Source organism: Herpailurus yagouaroundi, unplaced genomic scaffold (genome assembly GCF_014898765.1).
Source record: "Herpailurus yagouaroundi ecotype Mexico unplaced genomic scaffold, PumYag 190, whole genome shotgun sequence".
Taxonomy (NCBI): domain Eukaryota; kingdom Metazoa; phylum Chordata; class Mammalia; order Carnivora; family Felidae; genus Herpailurus; species Herpailurus yagouaroundi.
The window spans coordinates 2,015,921-2,034,091 of NW_024412421.1; the positions used below are offsets into that span (position 1 = coordinate 2,015,921).

General features: G+C 38.0%; 1 protein-coding gene across 6 annotated transcripts in view; it reads left to right on the forward strand.

The window, feature by feature from the left end:
- The window catches only part of PHKB (phosphorylase kinase regulatory subunit beta), a 267,004-nt gene that overhangs the window by 203,466 nt on the left and 45,367 nt on the right, over positions 1 to 18,171 (forward strand). For all 6 annotated transcript variants that reach the window (XM_040497929.1, XM_040497930.1, XM_040497932.1 and 3 more), the window contains 2 exons: positions 12,703 to 12,758; positions 13,283 to 13,376. In XM_040497929.1, the coding sequence (XP_040353863.1) occupies positions 12,703 to 12,758; positions 13,283 to 13,376 (150 nt within the window). The remainder of the gene's footprint in view (positions 1 to 12,702; positions 12,759 to 13,282; positions 13,377 to 18,171) is intronic.

Genomic DNA, 18,171 nt, shown 5'->3' on the forward strand with positions numbered 1-18,171 from the left:
AGACAGGCCAGTCAGTGGAACAGTCAGAACACACACAACATTTATCAGTTAAATTTGCTGCCTTTTATGGACACAATTTGTGGCACCCCAAAACAATTACAATCATAACATCAAAGATCACTGATCACAGATAACCATAACAACTATAATAATAATGAGAAAATTTGAAATATTGTGAGAATTACCAAAGTGTGACACACAGACACAAAGTGGGGAAATGCTGTTGGAAAAATGGTGCTGATAGCCTTGCTTTATATAGGGTTACAATACTTCAATTTGTAAAAAACTTAATTATCTGCAGGGGCCACAAGTAGGAAGGAGAGACACTTCACTGAAAACTTAAATAATTTTGAAATTTCGAACCATATAAATTAATTATCTGTTGAAAAATTAAATTAAAAACAGAACAAGGGGAAGGAAACCATTAGGGCACATTCACATTAAAGTTTCTCTGTATACCCTTTGAAAGTTGTATTACACTGTTTTATTTATAGTTCCCAGCTGCAAATCTCCTAGCTTTGCTGCTTTGACCTGATTTGGGTAATTTAAAAACTAGAATCTAGACAGATGTACATGCAGTGCTTTAATTATCATAGTTTAAATTTTTAGCAAGATCAGTTAGTGTTAATATAGGTAGTGCCTATCTTATGGGCAAGTTGTGCTATAAAAATTTCTACTCTACACTTAAACCTGGTTAAGATGGTAAATTTTGTGTTATGTGGTTTTTATCACAATAAAACTTTTAAACCTAACTCGATTCATTTGTAAAGGTGAAAGTTTTAAATCAGAATATTTCCAACTACAGGTTGTTGGTTCTCAATCATGTGATTAAAATGACCTGTGTACATTCCTTGATGGCTTATATAAATGTGTACACTATGTTATGATTATTTCCCTTTGTTAAAAATAGCAATATTTGTAAATATTTGTGTGTATTCAAGGAGTGATTTGTGTATTATTAATAAATGTAAACAGCAATACTTTAAAAAACAAGATTCTTCTTTCAGACCACCAAGTGAGCACTGTCTTTCTTTTAATATAAGGTGGTGTATACATGCTAGGTAAGAAAAGTGAACACATGGGCCCCTTACAGGGTTCACTCTGTAGTTATATAGACCACTTAAAACCATGCAAAAAGCCTTCCAATGAGATGGTATGGATATTGTCAAGTGACTCATACAGACAATACCTGCTCTTGCTGACAGGAACAGAAGATTTCTGGGCACCTTGATGTTTGGGGAGTTTATAGAGGACACTATTGAAAAAGTGGGTCAGGATCTGTATAGACAGGAAGAAAAGAGCATTCAAATGTAGAATAACAGAAGAACAGTAGACAGAAACTTGAGATGGACAAGAATGAACTGTTTTTAGTGGAGTGCTCTCAGGCAAACAGATGGGAGAGAAATAAGGGAACCATAGGTAGCAGTGACATTGTAAAAGGTCTTCTGGAAGTTGGGGCTTTATTTGGGAAGCACTGGTTTTAGAGTATGGAAGTGATATCGTAAACATTACGTAGATATATGTTTACTCACCCATATTTCCTCCCTTTTCTTCATTCATTCAACAAATATTTTTTGACCACTTCCTTTGTGCAAATCACTGATATAAGAAAATTAGCCTGACCATAAAGTACGGAAGATGGGCAGAGGCAAGTATGAAACAGAAAGTCAAGGATTGTGGTTATACTTCTGGAGTTGATGAGAAGGCTAATGTTTTTTGAACACTTAAGAGGATATGTGAGATACTGTGTTAAATGCTTATATGTGCTCTCTATTATCTTCATAATCCTATGAAATAGATACTTTTATTCCAGTGTACCAGTGAAGAAACAGGTTTAGCGAGGTTAGTTGACACAGATTATCACAGAACAAATAGTGTAAATATCATGTGTTTAGGAGATCAGTAATATTTTTTTATTGATTTTCCCCCTGTGTGGTAGGCATATTACATATCATTATTCCTGTTTTAGAGATAAACAGAATTGAGGTACTTGCTTGGGCAGTCATTTAACAAATAGTAAGCGCCAACTATATGCTCAGGTTTTCTTCTAGGCAATTGGGGCATAACAATGGATAAGATAGATCAAGGTTCCTGTCTTTAGGAAGTTACTTTCTGGTGGGAATGAATAACACTGAGCATTTATGTAAATAATGTAATATAATTTTTGGGGCTGGCTGTCTTAGAGAGAAGGCCTTTCTGTGGAAGGGATAATGGCTGAGACCTGCATAACAAAAAGGCATTCTCGAAACAATTGGAAGGAAAAACATTCCAAACAGAAGTTCAACAAGTGCAGAGGCCCAGTGATAGGAACACAGCTGGCATGTTCAAGCGACAGACACAACACCTTGTGGCTTAAACATGGTGAAGGAAGGGAGGAAGAATGAGTAAGAAGAGGTATGCTTGGAGGTAGGTCATGCAAGCCATGGTAGGTCATGGTAAGCAGTTTGGTTCTTATTCTGTGGGCAATAGGAAACCACTGGAGAGTTATAAACAGAGTGTCCATGTATGTATGCCTGGAGGTGGGGTGGGGTGAGGTGGTGGTGAGATGGTATGATTTACACTTAAAAAAATTATTTAGTTAAATTTTTGTTAGTTAACATACAGTGTAGTATTGGTTTTAGGAGTAGAACCCAGAGATTCATCACTTACATATAACACCCAGTGCCCATCCCATCAAATGCCACTTCCTGAAAAAAAATCTCCTCATTGCTGTTTGCAGGATGGGGGACTGTGCATGGTGAGATAAGACTGAGGTAGTTACACAGTTAATTGATCAACTGAAAGATCATGGTGACTTTGAGTAGAGGTTGGTAGCAGAGGTGATTGTGACAGAAGTGATGTGTTTGAGACATGCTTTACAAGTGGAACCATATAACTGATTGGTGAATTCACACATTAGATAGGCAGACACTATAATGTTTAAGAGATAGATGAAATTGCCCAGATGTGAGTTCCCCCTTTTCCATTTATTATCTGTGTGATATTGGCTAAGTTTTTAACTACTCCATGCTTCAGTTGTCTCATCAGTAAATGAGAATAATAATAGGAACCTACCTAGTATGGGTGTTTTAATGAGTAATTTACTATGGTTACATAGTCCTCAATAAGTGTTATGTTGTTGTTGTTGTTGTTGTTGTTGTTGTTGTTGTTTAGAAGGTTTGAAGGAAAAGGAATTGAGAATGACTTACATATTATTTGCCATATCAAATGAGTACATAGTGTGGGGCCTTAAAGACACAAGAAATACTTTGCGGATGAGTCGTTCTAAAGATGGAATTCAGTGGCTCAGTCTTGTCCATAACAAATTTAAGGCATCTATTAGATGACCCAGCTCATGCCAGGATAATGTAATAAAATAGGATTTGTATGTGGATCTTTCCAGTCTTAACACCCACCCTTTTCCACTCTCTGAGAGACAAAATAAGTGAGTGAATATGAGCACAGATTCTGCAAACTTGTTGGATCTATTTTTAAAAATTTTTTTTAAATATGAAATTTATTATCAAATTGGTTTCCATGCAACACCCAGTGCTCATCCCAACAGGTGCCCCCCTCAATACCCATCACCCACCCCCCCTCCCTTCTATCCCCCATCAACCCTCAGTTTGTTCTCAGTTTTTAAGAGTCTCTTATGGCTTGGCTCCCTCCCTCTCTAACCTCTTTTTTTTTTTCCTTCCCCTCCCCAATGGTCTTCTATTAACTTTCTCAGGATCCACGTAAGAGTGAAAACATATGGTATCTATCTTTCTCTGTATGACTTATTTCACTTAGCATAACACTCTCCAGTTCTATCCACGTTGCTACAAAAGGCCAGATTTCATTCTTTCTCATTGCCACGTTGTATTCCATTGTGTATATGAACCACAATTTCTTTATCCATTCATCAGTTGATGGACATTTAGGCTCTTTCCAGAATATGGCAATTGTTGAGAGTGCCGCTATAAACATTGGGGTACAAGTGCCCCTATGCATCAGCACTCCTGTATCCCTTGGGTAAATTCCTAGCAGTGCTATTGCTGGGTCATAGGGTAGATCTAATTTTAATGTTTTGAGGAACCTCCACACTGTTTTCCAGAACAGCTGCATCAGTTTGCATTCCACCCAACAGTGCAAGAGGGTTCCCGTTTCTCCACATCCTTGCCAGCATCTATAGTCTCCTGATTTGTTCATTTTAGCCACTCTGACTGGTGTGAGGTGGTATCTGAGTGTGGTTTTGATATGTATTTCCCTGATGAGGAGCGATGTTGACATCTTTTCATGTGCCTGTTGGCCATCCGGATGTCTTCTTTAGAGAAGTGTCTATTCATGTTTTCTGCCCATTTCTTCACTGGATTATTTGTTTTTCGGGTGTGGAGTTTGGTGAGCTCTTTATAGATTTTGGATACTAGCCCTTTGTCTGATATGTCATTTGCAAATATCTTTTCCCATTCCGTTGGTTGCCTTTTAGTTTTGTTGGTTGTTTCCTTTGCTGTGCAGAAGCTTTTTATCTTCATGAGGTCCCAATAGTTCATTTTTGCTTTAATTTCCTTGCCTTTGGGGATGTGTCAAGTAAGAAATTGCTGCGGCTGAGGTCAGAGAGGTCTTTTCCTGCTTTCTCCTCTAGGCTTTTGATGGTTTCCTGTCTCACATTCAGGTCCTTTATCCATTTTGAGTTTGTTTTTGTGAATGGTGTAAGAAAGTGGTCTAGTTTCATCCTTCTGCATGTTGCTGTCCAGTTCTCCCAGCACCATTTGTTAAAGAGACTGTCTTTTTTCCATTGGATAGTCTTTCCTGCCTTGTCAAAGATGAGTTGGCCATACGTTTGTGGGTCTAGTTCTGGGGTTTCTATTCTATTCCATTGGTCTATGTGCCTGTTTTTGTGCCAATATCATGCTATCTTGATGATTACAGTGTTGTAGTAGAGGCTAAAGTTTGGGATTGTGATGCCTCCTGCTTTGGTCTTCTTCAAAATTCCTTTGGCTATTCAGGGCCTTTTATGGTTCCATACAGATTTTAGGATTGCTTGTTCTAGTTTCGAGAAGAATGCTGGTACAATTTTGATTGGGATTGCATTGATTGGGATAGCTTTGGGTAGTATTGACATTTTGACAATATTTATTCTTCCAATCCATCAGCACGGAATGTTTTCCATTTCTTTATATCTTCTTTAATTTCCTTCATAAGCTTTCTATAGTTTTCAGCATACAGATCTTTACATCTTTGGTTAGGTTTATTCCTAGGTATTTTATGCTTCTTGGTGCAGTTGTGAGTGGGATCAGTTTATTTGTCTTTCTGTTGCTTCATTATGAGTGTATAAGAATGCAACTGATTTCTCTACATTGATGTTGTGTCCTGCGACTTTGCTGAATTCATGTATCAGTTCTAGGAAGCTATTAGTGGAGTCTGTTGGGTTTTCCATGTATAATATCATGTCATCTGCATAAAGTGAAAGCTTGACTTCCAGCACTGCCAATTTTGATGCCTTTGATTTCCTTTTGTTGCCTGATTGCTGATGCTAGCACTATGTTAAACACTATGTTAAACAAGAGTGGTGAGAGTGGACATCCCTGTCGTGTTCCTGATCTCAGGGAAAAAGCTCTCAGTTTTTCCCCATTGAGGATGATATTAGCTGTGGGCTTTTCATAAATGGCCTTTATGATGTTTAAGTATGTTTCTTCTAGCCCGACTTTCTTGAGGGTTTTTATTAAGAAAGGATGCTGAATTTTGTCAAATGCTTTTTCTGCATCGATTGACAGGGTCATATGGTTCTTATCTTTTCTTTTATTAATGTGATGTATCGCATTGATTTGTGAATGTTGAACCAGCCCTGCAGCCCAGGAATGAATTCCACTTGATCATGGTGAATAATTCTTTTTATATGTTGTTGAATTCGATTTGCTAGTATCTTATTGAGAATTTTTGCATCTATATTCATCAGGGATATTGGCCTGTAGTTCTCTTTTTTTTTGCTGGGTCTCTGTCTGGTTTAGGAATCAAAGTAATGCTGGCTTCATAGAATGAGTCTGGAAGTTTTCCTTCACTTCCTATTTTTTGGAACAGCTTGAGAAGGATAGGTATTATCTCTGCTTTAAACGTCTGGTAGAATTCCCCTGGGAAGCCATCTGGTCCTGGACTCATTTGTTGGGAGATTTTTGATAACTGATTTAATTTCTTTGCTGGTTATGGGTGTGTTCAAATTTTTTATTTCTTTCTGTTTGAGTTTTGAAAGTGCGTAGATGCTTAGGAATTTGTCCATTTCTTCCAGGTTGTCCAGTTTATTGGTATATAATTTTTCATAGTATTCCCTGATAATTGCCTGTGTTTCTGAGGGATTGGTTGTAATAATTCCATTTTCATTCATGATTTTATCAATTTGGGTCATCTCCCTTTTCTTTTTGAGAAGCCTGCCTAGAGGTTTATCAATTTTGTTTATTTTTTCAAAAAGCCAACTCTTGGTTTCATTGATCTGCTCTACAGTTTTTTTAGATTCTATATTGTTTAATTCTGCCCTGATCTTTATTATTTCTCTTCTTCTGCTGGGTTTGGGGTGTCTTTGTTGATCTGCTTCTATTTCCTTTAGGTGTGCTGTTAGATTTTGTGTTTGGGATTTTTCTTGTTTCTTAAGATAGGCCTGGACTGCAATTATTTTCCTTTCAGGACTGTCTTCGCTGCATCCCAAAGAGTTTGGATTGTTGTATTTTCATTTTCATTTGTTTCCATATATTTTTAAATTTCTTCTCTAAGTGCCTGGTTGACCCACTCATTCTTTAGTAGGTTGTTCTTTAATCTCCATGTTTTTGGAGGTTTTCCAGACTTTTTCCTGTGGTTGAGCATTGTGGTCTGAAAGTGTGCATGGTAGTATCTCAATTCTTGTACACTTATGAAGGGCTGTTTTGTGACCAAGTATGCGATGTATCTTGGAGAATGTTCCATGTGCACTTGAGAAGAAAGTATATTCTGTGGCTTTGGGATGCAGAGTTCTAAATATATCTGTCAAATCATTCTGGTCCAATGTATCATTCAGGGCCCTTGTTTCTTTATTGATCCTGTGTCTAGATGATCTATCCATTGTTGTAAGTGGCGTATTAAAGTCCCCTGCGATTACCACATTCTTATCAATAAGATTGCTTATGTTTGTGATTAATTGTTTTATATATTTGGGGGCTCCCGTATTCAGCGCATAGACATTTATGATTGTTAGCTCTTCCTGATGGATAGACCCTCTAATTATTATATAATGCTCTTCTTCATCTCTTGTTACAGCCTTTAATTTAAAGTCTAGTTTGTCTGATATAAGTATGGCTACTCCAGCTTTCTTTTGACCTCCAGTAGCATGATAAATAGTTTTCCATCCCCTCACTTTCAATCTGAAGGTGTCCTCAGGTCTAAAAGGAGTCTCTTTTAGACAGACAGCAAATAGATGGGTCTTGTTTTTTTATCCATTCTGATACCCTATGTCTTTTGGTTGGCGCATTTAGTCCATTTACATTCAATGTTATTATAGAAAGATATGGGTTTAGAGTCATTGTGATGTCTGTAGGTTTCATGCTTGTAGTGATGTCTCTGGTCCTTTGTGGTCCTTGCAACATTTCACTCACAGAACCGCCCCCCCCCCCCCTTAGCATCTCTTATAGGGCTGGTTTAGTGGTGATGAATTCCTTCAGTGTTTGTTTGTTTGTTTGGGAAGACCTTTATCTCTCCTTCTATTCTGAATGACAGACTTGCTGGATAAAGGATTCTCGGGTGCACATTTTTTCTGTTCATCACACTGAAGATTTCCTGCCATTCCTTTCTGGCCTGCCAACTTTCAGTAGATAGATCTGCCACTAGTCTTATCGTTCTCCCTTTATACGTTAGAGTGTGTTTATCCCTAGCTGCTTTCAGAGTTTTCTCTTTATCCTTGTATTTTGCCAGTTTCACTATGATATGTTGTGCAGAAGATCGATTCAAGTTACGTCTGAAGGGAGTTCTCTGTGCCTCTTGGATTTCAATGCCTGTTTCATTCCCCATATCAGGGAAGTTCTCAGCCATGATTTGTTCAAATACACCTTCAGCCCCTTTCTCTCTCTCTTCCTCTTCTGGAATTCCTATTATACGGATATTGTTCCTTTTGATTGCATCACTTAGTTCTCTAATTCTCCCCTCATACTGCTGGATTTTTTTATCTCTCTTTTTCTCAGCTTCCTCTTTTTTCCATAATTTTATGTTCTAATTCACCTATTCTCCTCTCTGCCTCTTCAATCCAAGTTGTGGTCGCCTCCATTTTATTTTGCACCTCATTTATAGCACCTCATTTATTTTTATTTTTTAGCTCCTCATGAGTGTTTCTTACTCCCCTGATCTCTGTAGCAATAGATTCTCTGTTGTCCTCTATACTTTTTTCAAGCCCAGTGATTAATTTTATGACTATTATTCTCAATTCTTGTTCTGTTATATTGCTTAAATTGTTTTTGATCAATTCATTAGCTGTCGCTACTTCCTGGAGTTTCTTTTCAGCAGAATTCTTCCATTTCATCATTTAGAATAGTCCCTGGAGTGGCATGGAACTGCAGGGCACTTCCTGTGCTGTCTGGAGTAACTTGTTTTGGTGGGCAGGGCCGCAGTCAGACCTGATGTCTGTCCCCTGCCCACCACTGAGGCCACAGTCAGACTGGTGTTTACCTTATCTTACCCTCTCCCAGGGGCAGGACTCACTGTGGAGTGGTGTGGCCCCTGTCTGGGCTACTTGCACACTCCCAGGCTTATGGTGCTGCTTTGATGGGATCTGGCGTGTTAGCCAGGGTGGATCCGCAAGGTGCACAGGGGTGGGAGGGGCAGGCTTAGCTGGCTTTGCCATAAGTAGTCCCCTGCCGGAGAGGCCCTGCAGCACCGGGAGCGAGGCAGGCAGGCAGACCCATCAGAGGGATGGGTCCAGAGAAGCACAGCGTTGGGTGTTTGCGCTATGCAAGTAAGTTCGGTGATGGGAGCTGGTTCCTTTTGGGATTTCATCTATGGGATGGGAGAGGGAGATGGCCCTGGCCAGCCCCTTTGTTCCCTGCCGAGCTGAGCTCTGTCTTCCAGGGCTCAACACCTCTCCCTCCAGATGTCCTCTTGCCCTCCTGCTGTCCAAGCAGAACTGTTGACTTATAACATTCCAGATGTTAAGTCCCTCTGGCTGTCAGAACTCACTCCGTCCGGCCCCTGCACTTTTGCAAGTCAGACTCAGGGCCTCTGCTTTGCGGGCGGGGTGGAGGGGGGGGCTGCCCCTTCACCACCCCAGCTCCCTCCCGCCAATCCGTCTAGCGTGCACCACCTCTCCACCCTTCCTACCTTCTTCCATTGGCCTCTTGTTTACGCTTGGCTCCAGAGAGTCCATTCTGCTAGTCTTCTGCCAGTTTTCTGGGTTATTTAGGCAGATGTGGGTAGAATCTAAGTGATCAGTAGGACGCAGTGAGCCTAACGTCCTCCTATGGCGCCATCTTCTCCATAAGATCCTGAATCTAAATTCTAGCCCTGTTGTTTGCTGTTTGCTGGATAGGTTACTTAAGCTTTCTTTGTGTCGGTTTTATTACCTGGAAAATGGAAATAATGGTTTGTTATTATAAAATAATGGTTTGTTAGTACCATACCCTACACATAGAATGTCAAATGTTACATAAAGTGTTTGTTGCTATTGTTGGTACTTTCCAATCCTGCATATCGCTATAGAAAGGAAAAGAAAAGAATGTTCAAGACACTTTATGAAGAAAAGATTTAACAGGATTTTGGTGACAAATTGGATATGGAGGGTAATAATCAGGAGTCAAAGATGATTCTGACATTCTGAGCTGGAAGTGAGCTTTTTTGGGGTGGAGATAGGGTTAGTGAGGAGTTGAATTTTAGAATTTTTACCTTTGGAAATAGCCAAGAGAAAATGTCTAGAAAGCACTTAAAAATATGGGCACTGGAACTCAGAGAAAGTTTAAGACTAGAAATATAAATATGAAATCATCTGCCTAGAGGTGGTATCTAAAGCTACAGAGTGATTGAGTTTGGTGAGAGAAACAAGGAAAGAGAAGTGCAATGAGTAGAAAACCAAGGACTTAAGTGTAAGGATTTCCATCTCTAAAGGCAAAGTATGTTGGAAGGCAAAGTGCAGAATTATAGAGGCAAGAAAGGTAAGAAAATAGCTGTAGTCTATGTTTGAGAAATAAAAGAAAAAATTGGAAAGTGGTAAGTCACCTGAGGATTTCTTTTAAAAGATGTTTGGAATTCTTTGGAGAAGAACTAGCCGTACAAAAATGGGATAATGGATGGTCCTAATGTGTTAGAATGATGGAAGCCAATGAGATTTAATTTGACACAGGTATTACAGCAAATCTCAACAAGAAAGAGAGGAGCAGCTGCCCTAGGATAGCTGTGAAAATAATAAGTACAACTGCAGCAAGTATTAGTGCCCTTTATTTTTGTTACGTGCCAAATACTGTGCTTAGCAGTTTGTTCTCTCCCTAAATCCTTAGCAATTCTCCAAGATAAGAACAATTATTATATTATTCTCTGCAGAAGTGAAATATTGGAAACCACCTAAATGTCCACCAAAATAAACATTCCTTAAATAAATTATGGTATGTCCATATAATGTAATGTCCTACAGCGATTTTTTCAAAAATAAGGTAGATCTATACTACCAAAGGAAGCTATCAGTGAAATACTTTTATGTGATAATAAATACCTGTTGTACATATGTCCCAGTATACTCTAAACTCCTCATGGAGGGACACTGGGTTGTTTTCCTCTTGCAACATCAGGACCTAACATGAGGCCTTGTATATTAGAATGCCTTGATGAGTACATAAATATAGGTACAATAGAGAATACCAGTACCATACAGGCCTTCAGTATCTGTATGCATATGTATATGTGTACACTTCACAAACCTAAAAGCAGAAAATATTATAGTAATATTAAGGGAAATACCATTCAGAAATAGAATTTAACAACTCCTATTAGGATGTTTTCAGAGAGACTTCATTAGTTTAGACAACAATGCTGGTGCTTTGAAGAAAATGGTGAAAACAGAAAAGATGGTTCCAACTTTGGCAATGAAAGGAAGAGAATTACTGGGTTGGGATTGTACATGCTGAATTCTGTCTGTGGGTAGAAATGAGGTGAAAGGTCCCACTTGGGCTGTGGTTGAAGGCCTAAGATCAGCATAGAAGGTTTGTGAATTAGAAATTTCTGAAATGCTGAGTTTTTACAATGAAAAAATTCTTCAACCAAATATAGTCCCCTAACCAAATACTCATTATGATTCAACATGTGTAGGGAGAATTTTAGATCTAAGTACTCTGTCATACAAATGGAAACAACATTATCCTAAACAGGTCTGTGATTCAAAAAGAAGATACCAATTTGCCAATTAGGATCTGTAAGCTGCCTTATTTATTGTTACTGAAATATCATCCACATTCTTGTATATGTATTCATTTGTTTTTTATTTAAGAATCTCTAATTGTCTTGAAGATTATAGATAATTGCCCACTCTAAGGTTACTCCTTTTGATGAAGTAAATACTAGATTTCATCTGAGAGAAATAAGACTTAATGTGTTAGAAATCTTGATGAGATTCTGAATAATTAATTTTTTCTCATTCTTCTGAGTAACATTAACTTTTAAGGTCTTTATCAAATAAAAATAGAATTTATGGCATTTTTAATGTATATTTATTTTTGTTGGGTTGTTATATCTCATTTTCTCCTATATATTCATTTAAATCATATGGAAGTCTGCCTGAAATGCATTTTCACGATGATTCTGGGAACCATCCTTTTGATTGTAGGATATTTACTGCTGATATATGTATTCTGGTGTTTCTTGCTTTCCATCATACATAAATTCTAGTGACATATTGAATACCGTAGAGGGTAACTGACTGATGGTAAATCAAACATTTTACAGCATACTATTGGGAATGTTGGATTCATTACTATAAAGGAGTTATATTTGATCAGTATTTTCAGAGCTTCCTAATACTGTAATTTATTGATGCTTCTTAATGTTCTCTGTTAATTAATACATGCTCAAAATTGGGTTCATTTTAGCCATGTATAATATATGCTATAGTGAATCTTTTCCGTACACACACAAGAAGGAGTAGCAAATATCCAACACTATCTTTGATTAGAACTATTAAGCCCAACAGCTTGTATTTATTGAATAAAGTGTTAATTACATAGTCAACTGGGTAGTTCATTCTCTAGTATAGGAATTATATATTAGAATAAAGCTATTTTGATGTATAGGTGCCAAAGGAAAATTGGCTAACAAGAAAGAGAATAGCCTTATATGTGATTAAGATACCAAATGAACAGTTTAACTCACGATCATATTTAATAGAGAATACATAAGCTGGGTTTTTATTTTTAGTTCCTCCCTTTCCCTCCAGAGTTAAATGATGGAAAATGACTCTCAGTCCCCAGACTACTCTTATGCATCATTCAAAATAGTCCTGACAGGCTAGCCCCTCTGGTAGCGGTGAGATTTATGGCTTTCCGTTCCTTGGTGTTCCATTACTCTGTCTACACCATCAAATTGATTAGTAGGTAGTGGAGAGCAAGGAAAGAGAGGTGACTGCATGGAGCCAGTAGGTGTTCATCATTTTAATGAACTGCTTAGAGATGGTTAATATTGTCCTTGATTCTCATTGTATCTGATGATGACTGGATCTTTTAAAATGTCCCCCCCACCCCTTATTCTGTATTACAGGGCCCACTGGAAAATGATTTGGTAGTTCACGTAGCACTCATAGCAGAAAGTCAACGGTATGAAACCCAGATGGGTGGTGTGTTCCTTTGGGAAGTGGGGGGTTGGGGGGCTTATTGCTTTATGTTGCAATATTGAGTCTCTTGGGAGAGATTAATTTCACAAACCCCTTGACAGGGTTTCAAGGATGTCTGTCATTAATGTTACTTTAAGTGCCATAACAACAATCTTTTCATGATTAAAAATAACTTTGTTTTAGTTGATGTGAATATTAAAGACTGTGACCTGTGCCAGTGTTGTCTAGGGTGTAGTTTTGAGAAGTTAGTGCAACAAATAATGGAGATTCCCAAAATCAGTGCTTACTCTTTCTTCCAGCCCTCAGAGCTCCCATCTAATACCTTGTGAAGAACCCAAGAGGGCCTCTTGAACCCAGGGCAGATGGCATATTGCTCGTGTTAATAAATGAAAACGTTCTCCAAGCTAGTGTAGTCTCATCTCTCTCCTCCTCTTTCTCCTCCACCATTCTCCACACTTTACATGCATTGCCTAAAAATGTCTCTCATTTTTTCCCTATTTTCTTTAGCCTTCAAGTTTTCCTCAACACATATGGTATTCAGACCCAAACACCTCAACAGGTAGAGCCCATTCAGATTTGGGCTCAGCAGGAGCTGGTGAAAGTAAGTGATTCTGCTTCTTTGTTGACTTTGTGGAGGTGCTAGAGCATGATTATTAGACTTAGTTTACAGTCAGGTGGCATAGTAAAGCCCAATTCTGAAATAGGGTCATTAATCTAAAAGCCTTTCTAATTAAGTTGAAAAACCTACTTTATCAGACATTATTAACTAAACACACACACACACACACACACACACACAAACAAAAAAAAAAAAACCTAAATTGTATGTATATACATTATATTCATAAGTCTTGTTGATTCTTACTCCCTTCTAAAGTCTATTACTGACCTAGACTGAGCACTTGAATAATGAATTAACCTTAATTTTAGTACTTGTGTGTAAAATTAATCTTTACATTGGATTTGATAATTTTCCCTTACATTAACTATTAAAGAAACCTTGTAAATATTTATTGGTAATAATGACTTCCCTTTTTCTCTTGCCTTATCATTTGAGGTCTGAAGTAATTCTACACTTTTGGTTTGCTGGGTTTCAAAGTAATTATAAAGTAACATCTGAGTTTATCTTGTATGCAATTAAATACGTATCTGAATTGGATTAAAAGGTGACTTTTGAGGTCTTTTGCATGCACTGCTCTGCTGATATATTCAGGAATGCCTGTTTAGGAATATTCCTGCCTATTAGGGACAGGAAATTGTTGACTTCCACTAGTTATTTATAAACTATCACTTTTACTTAGTAATTATTAAAAACATTACAGGAACAAACTTTGAAGTGTTTGGGGTAAGTATTTAGAATTATCTCTCTCAAATGATCAAGGTCAGCTCATTTAGATTGATATACGTGTGTGGTCAAAGCCTTGATGCTATAGCAAAGAAGAAAAGCTTAGAGAAGTGAGGTGCACATTGCATGGGAGAAGGCAGGGCCTCAGAGCATCACTGCTAATCAGACAGGACCCTATCCATTAGCAAGAAAACCAGAATCTGGGTGTCAGATTACCCAGAGCACCAGATCTTTGAGAGCTCTTAAACCTCCTTTAACAAATTTAGAACTCTTCCCACCCTGATTAAAGAGCTAACGCTGAAATGCAAGGATCCCTAGAGTAGGTAACACTTTAAAATCACACAAAGATGTAAATGGGTTTGGAGTGGAAAAGGAGAGGAACTGAGGATCCACAAGACAAGCAGAGGAGGCAGCATGGAAGTGGAGAAAATCTAAGGCTGTAACACTGCATTTATCATTCAGTTATAGGCTATGTTTGCTGATAAACTTTTTATGGTTCTTCACTGAAACCTCCAGAGAATAGTAACAAAGATTATTATTCTTTGATAAACATGAGCTCAAAGCAAATTAACCTGAATCTGTTTTTTTCAGGCCTAATTTATATTGCAACTTTTTTATGCTAGGTGAGTCTGTACTCTACCAGACAACATGCAGTCAGGATTTAAAAGACCAGCATGGCTCCAAATGACTTAAATGTGGCATTTTATTCATTCATTAATGAACACCTGCTATGTGCAGTTTTGTGTTGGGCACTCAGATAAAATGGCTCTATGCTCTGTTCCTGTTCTCAGTGAACTCTGAATCTATTAGTATGACAGGAAAAATAGCTAATTATAATCCACTTTGATAAGTTTATACAGGGTGCTGTGGAGATGATAGAAAGCATTCCATTAAGGGTAAGGTGAAGACTTACAACTGGTCCTTACTTATTTTATATTTTGTTGTTTTAAAGATGATATGAACAAATGGTTTAGAGTTTGGGTATGTGGTATGGTTAAAACAAGATTTGGAACCAAGGGCCTAACTTCCCTAAGCATGTATCAAGATGGAAGATTTTCTGTGGCTACAGCCTCTGTGTTCCAAGCTAGCTGCTCTTTGGGATTTGTCCTCTAAGATATACTGCCTAATATATTGCTTCTTATAAGCCCAAGTTTAAAAAAGTTGTAATTCCTCAGCAAAGTTGCAGGATATAAAATCAATGCACAGAAATCAGTTGCATTCCTATTCACTAACAATGAAGCAACAGAAAGAGTAATCAAAGAATCGATCCCATTTACAGTTGCATCAAAAACCATAAAATACCTAGGAATAAATCTAACCAAAGAGTGAAAAATCTATGTACTGAAAACTATAGAAAGCTTATGAAAGAAATTGAAGAAAACACAAAAAAATGGAAAAAGATTCCATGCTCCTGGATAGGAAGAACAAATATTGTTAAAATGTTGATACTATCCAAGGCAATCTACATATTCAATGCAATCCCTATCAAAATAATACCAGCCTTCTTCACAGAGCTAGAACAAATAATCCTAAAATTTGTATGGAACCAGAAAAGACCCCAAATAGCCAAAGCAAGCTTAAAAAAGAAAACTGAAACAGGAGGCATCACAATCCCGGACTTTAAGCTATACGACAAAGCTGTAATCATCAAGACAGTATGGTACTGGCACAAGAACAGACACTCAAATCAATGGAACAGAAGAGAGAACCCAGAAATGGACCCACAAACATATGGCCAACTAATCTTTGACAAAGCAGGAAAGAATATCCAGTGGAATAAAGACAGTCTCTTCAGCAAGTGGTGCTGGGAAAACTGGACAGCGACATGCAGAGGAATGAACCTGGACCACTTTCTTACACCATACACAAAAATAAACTCAAAATGGATGAAAGACCTAAACAGAAGACAGGAAGCCATCAAAATCCTCGAGGAGAAAGCAGGCTAAAACCTCTTTGATCTTGGCCGCAGCAACGTCTTACTCAACACATCTCCAGAGGCAAGGGAAACAAAAGCAAAAATGAACTACTGGAACCTCACCAAAAAAAAAATCTCTGCATAGCGAAGGAAACAATCAGCAAAACTCAAAGGCAACTGATGGAATGGGAGAAGATACTTGCAAACAACATATCAGATAAAGGGATAGTATCTAAAATCTATAAAGAACTTATCAAACTCAACACCCAAAAACATAATCCAGTGAAGAAATCGGCAAAAGACATGAATAGACACTTCTCCAAAGAAGACATCCAGATGGCCAATTGACACGTGAAAAAATGCTCCACATCACTCATCATCAGGGAAATACATATCAAAACCACAATGAGATACCACGTTATACCTGTCAGAATGGCTAACATTAACAACTCAGGCAACAACAGATGTTGATGAGGATGTGGAGGAAGAGGATGTCTTTTGCATTGCTGGTGGGAATGCAAGCTGGTGCAGCCACTCTGGAAAACAGTATGGAGGTTCCTCAAAAAATTAAAAATAGAACTACCCTATGACCCAACAATTGCACTACTAGGTATTTATCCAAGGGATACAGGTATGCTGTTTCGAAGGGGCACATGCACCCCAATGTTTATAGCAGCACTATCAACAATAGCCAAAGTATGGAAAGAGCCCAAATGTCCATCGATGGATGAATGGAAAAAGAATATGTGGTATATATGTATACAATGGAATATTACTTGGCAATCAGAAAGAATGAAATCTTGCCATTTGCAACTATGTGGACAGAACTAGAGCGTATTATGGTAAGTGAAATTAGAGGACAAATATCATATGACTTCACTCATATGAGGACTTTAAGAGACAGAACAAATGAACATAAGGGAAGGGAAACAAAAATAATATAAAAACAGGGAGGGGGACAAAACATAAGAGACTCTTAAATATGGAGAACAAACAGAGGGTTACTGGAAGGGTTGTGGGAGGGGGGATGGGCTAAATGTGTAACGGGCATTAAGGAATCTACTCCTGAAATCATTGTTGCACTATATGCTAATTTGGATGTAAATTTAAAAAAAATTAATTAGGGGCGCCTGGGTGGCGCAGTCGGTTAAGCATCCGACTTCAGCCAGGTCACGATCTCGCGGTCCGTGAGTTCGAGCCCCGCGTCGGGCTCTGGGCTGATGGCTCAGAGCCTGGAGCCTGTTTCCGATTCTGTGTCTCCCTCTCTCTCTGCCCCTCCCCCGTTCATGCTCTGTCTCTCTCTGTCCCAAAAATAAATAAACGTTGAAAAAATAAAATAAAATAAAATAAAAAATTTAAAAAATTAATTTAAAAAAATTTAATTCCTGTGTAGTTAACATACAGTGTTATATTAGTTTCAAGTGCACACTGTAGTGACTTCACAGTTCTATGTATTACTCAATAATAATTCCACCTTTTAAAAGTAAAAATGTTCCCGCAAATCTTAGTTAATACACATATTCTTATGCCAATGGCTAATCTTTCTGTTCTGAGGAGCTGCACCCTCCTTCAACCAACTTAAGAGTATGTGAGGACAGGGCTTTTACCGTGTGTGGTTAACGTTTCATGATGCGGTGATTGGTGTGGTTTTGCTTTATGGGGGATATGAATATAGTGCAGACCTAGGATGAAGTACTTCTGTACTTCTGGGTCATTTAGCCATTACTATATCCTATTTCAGTGGATTAAATGGTGTGAAATATGTACAATGTGGGGACAGTATAATATGCACAGGGGAATGCAGAAAGCATTCCAGGTCTGTCTACTTACCTGTCATAGACTTGCTGTACTGTGGTTCAGAAAGTTAAGGAAAACTCTTTTACTGTGATAGTGTAGTATTTAAAGGAAATCTAGATTGGTCCATTTTAACTTGTAAATGGTTGATTAGTCACTTGTCCAAAAGAAGAAATCTAAAATAGTTTAGAACATTTATTTCAGAAAATTTGAAAGTATTTGTGGGAAAGGAGTTTCCATCTAGCATAATGTGCGATAGTTTCAGTACAGCTATATATCCTAATGCTTATATAGTACTTTTCCTGGCAGTAAAACCAGTGCTATTCAAGAATCAGATTTCAC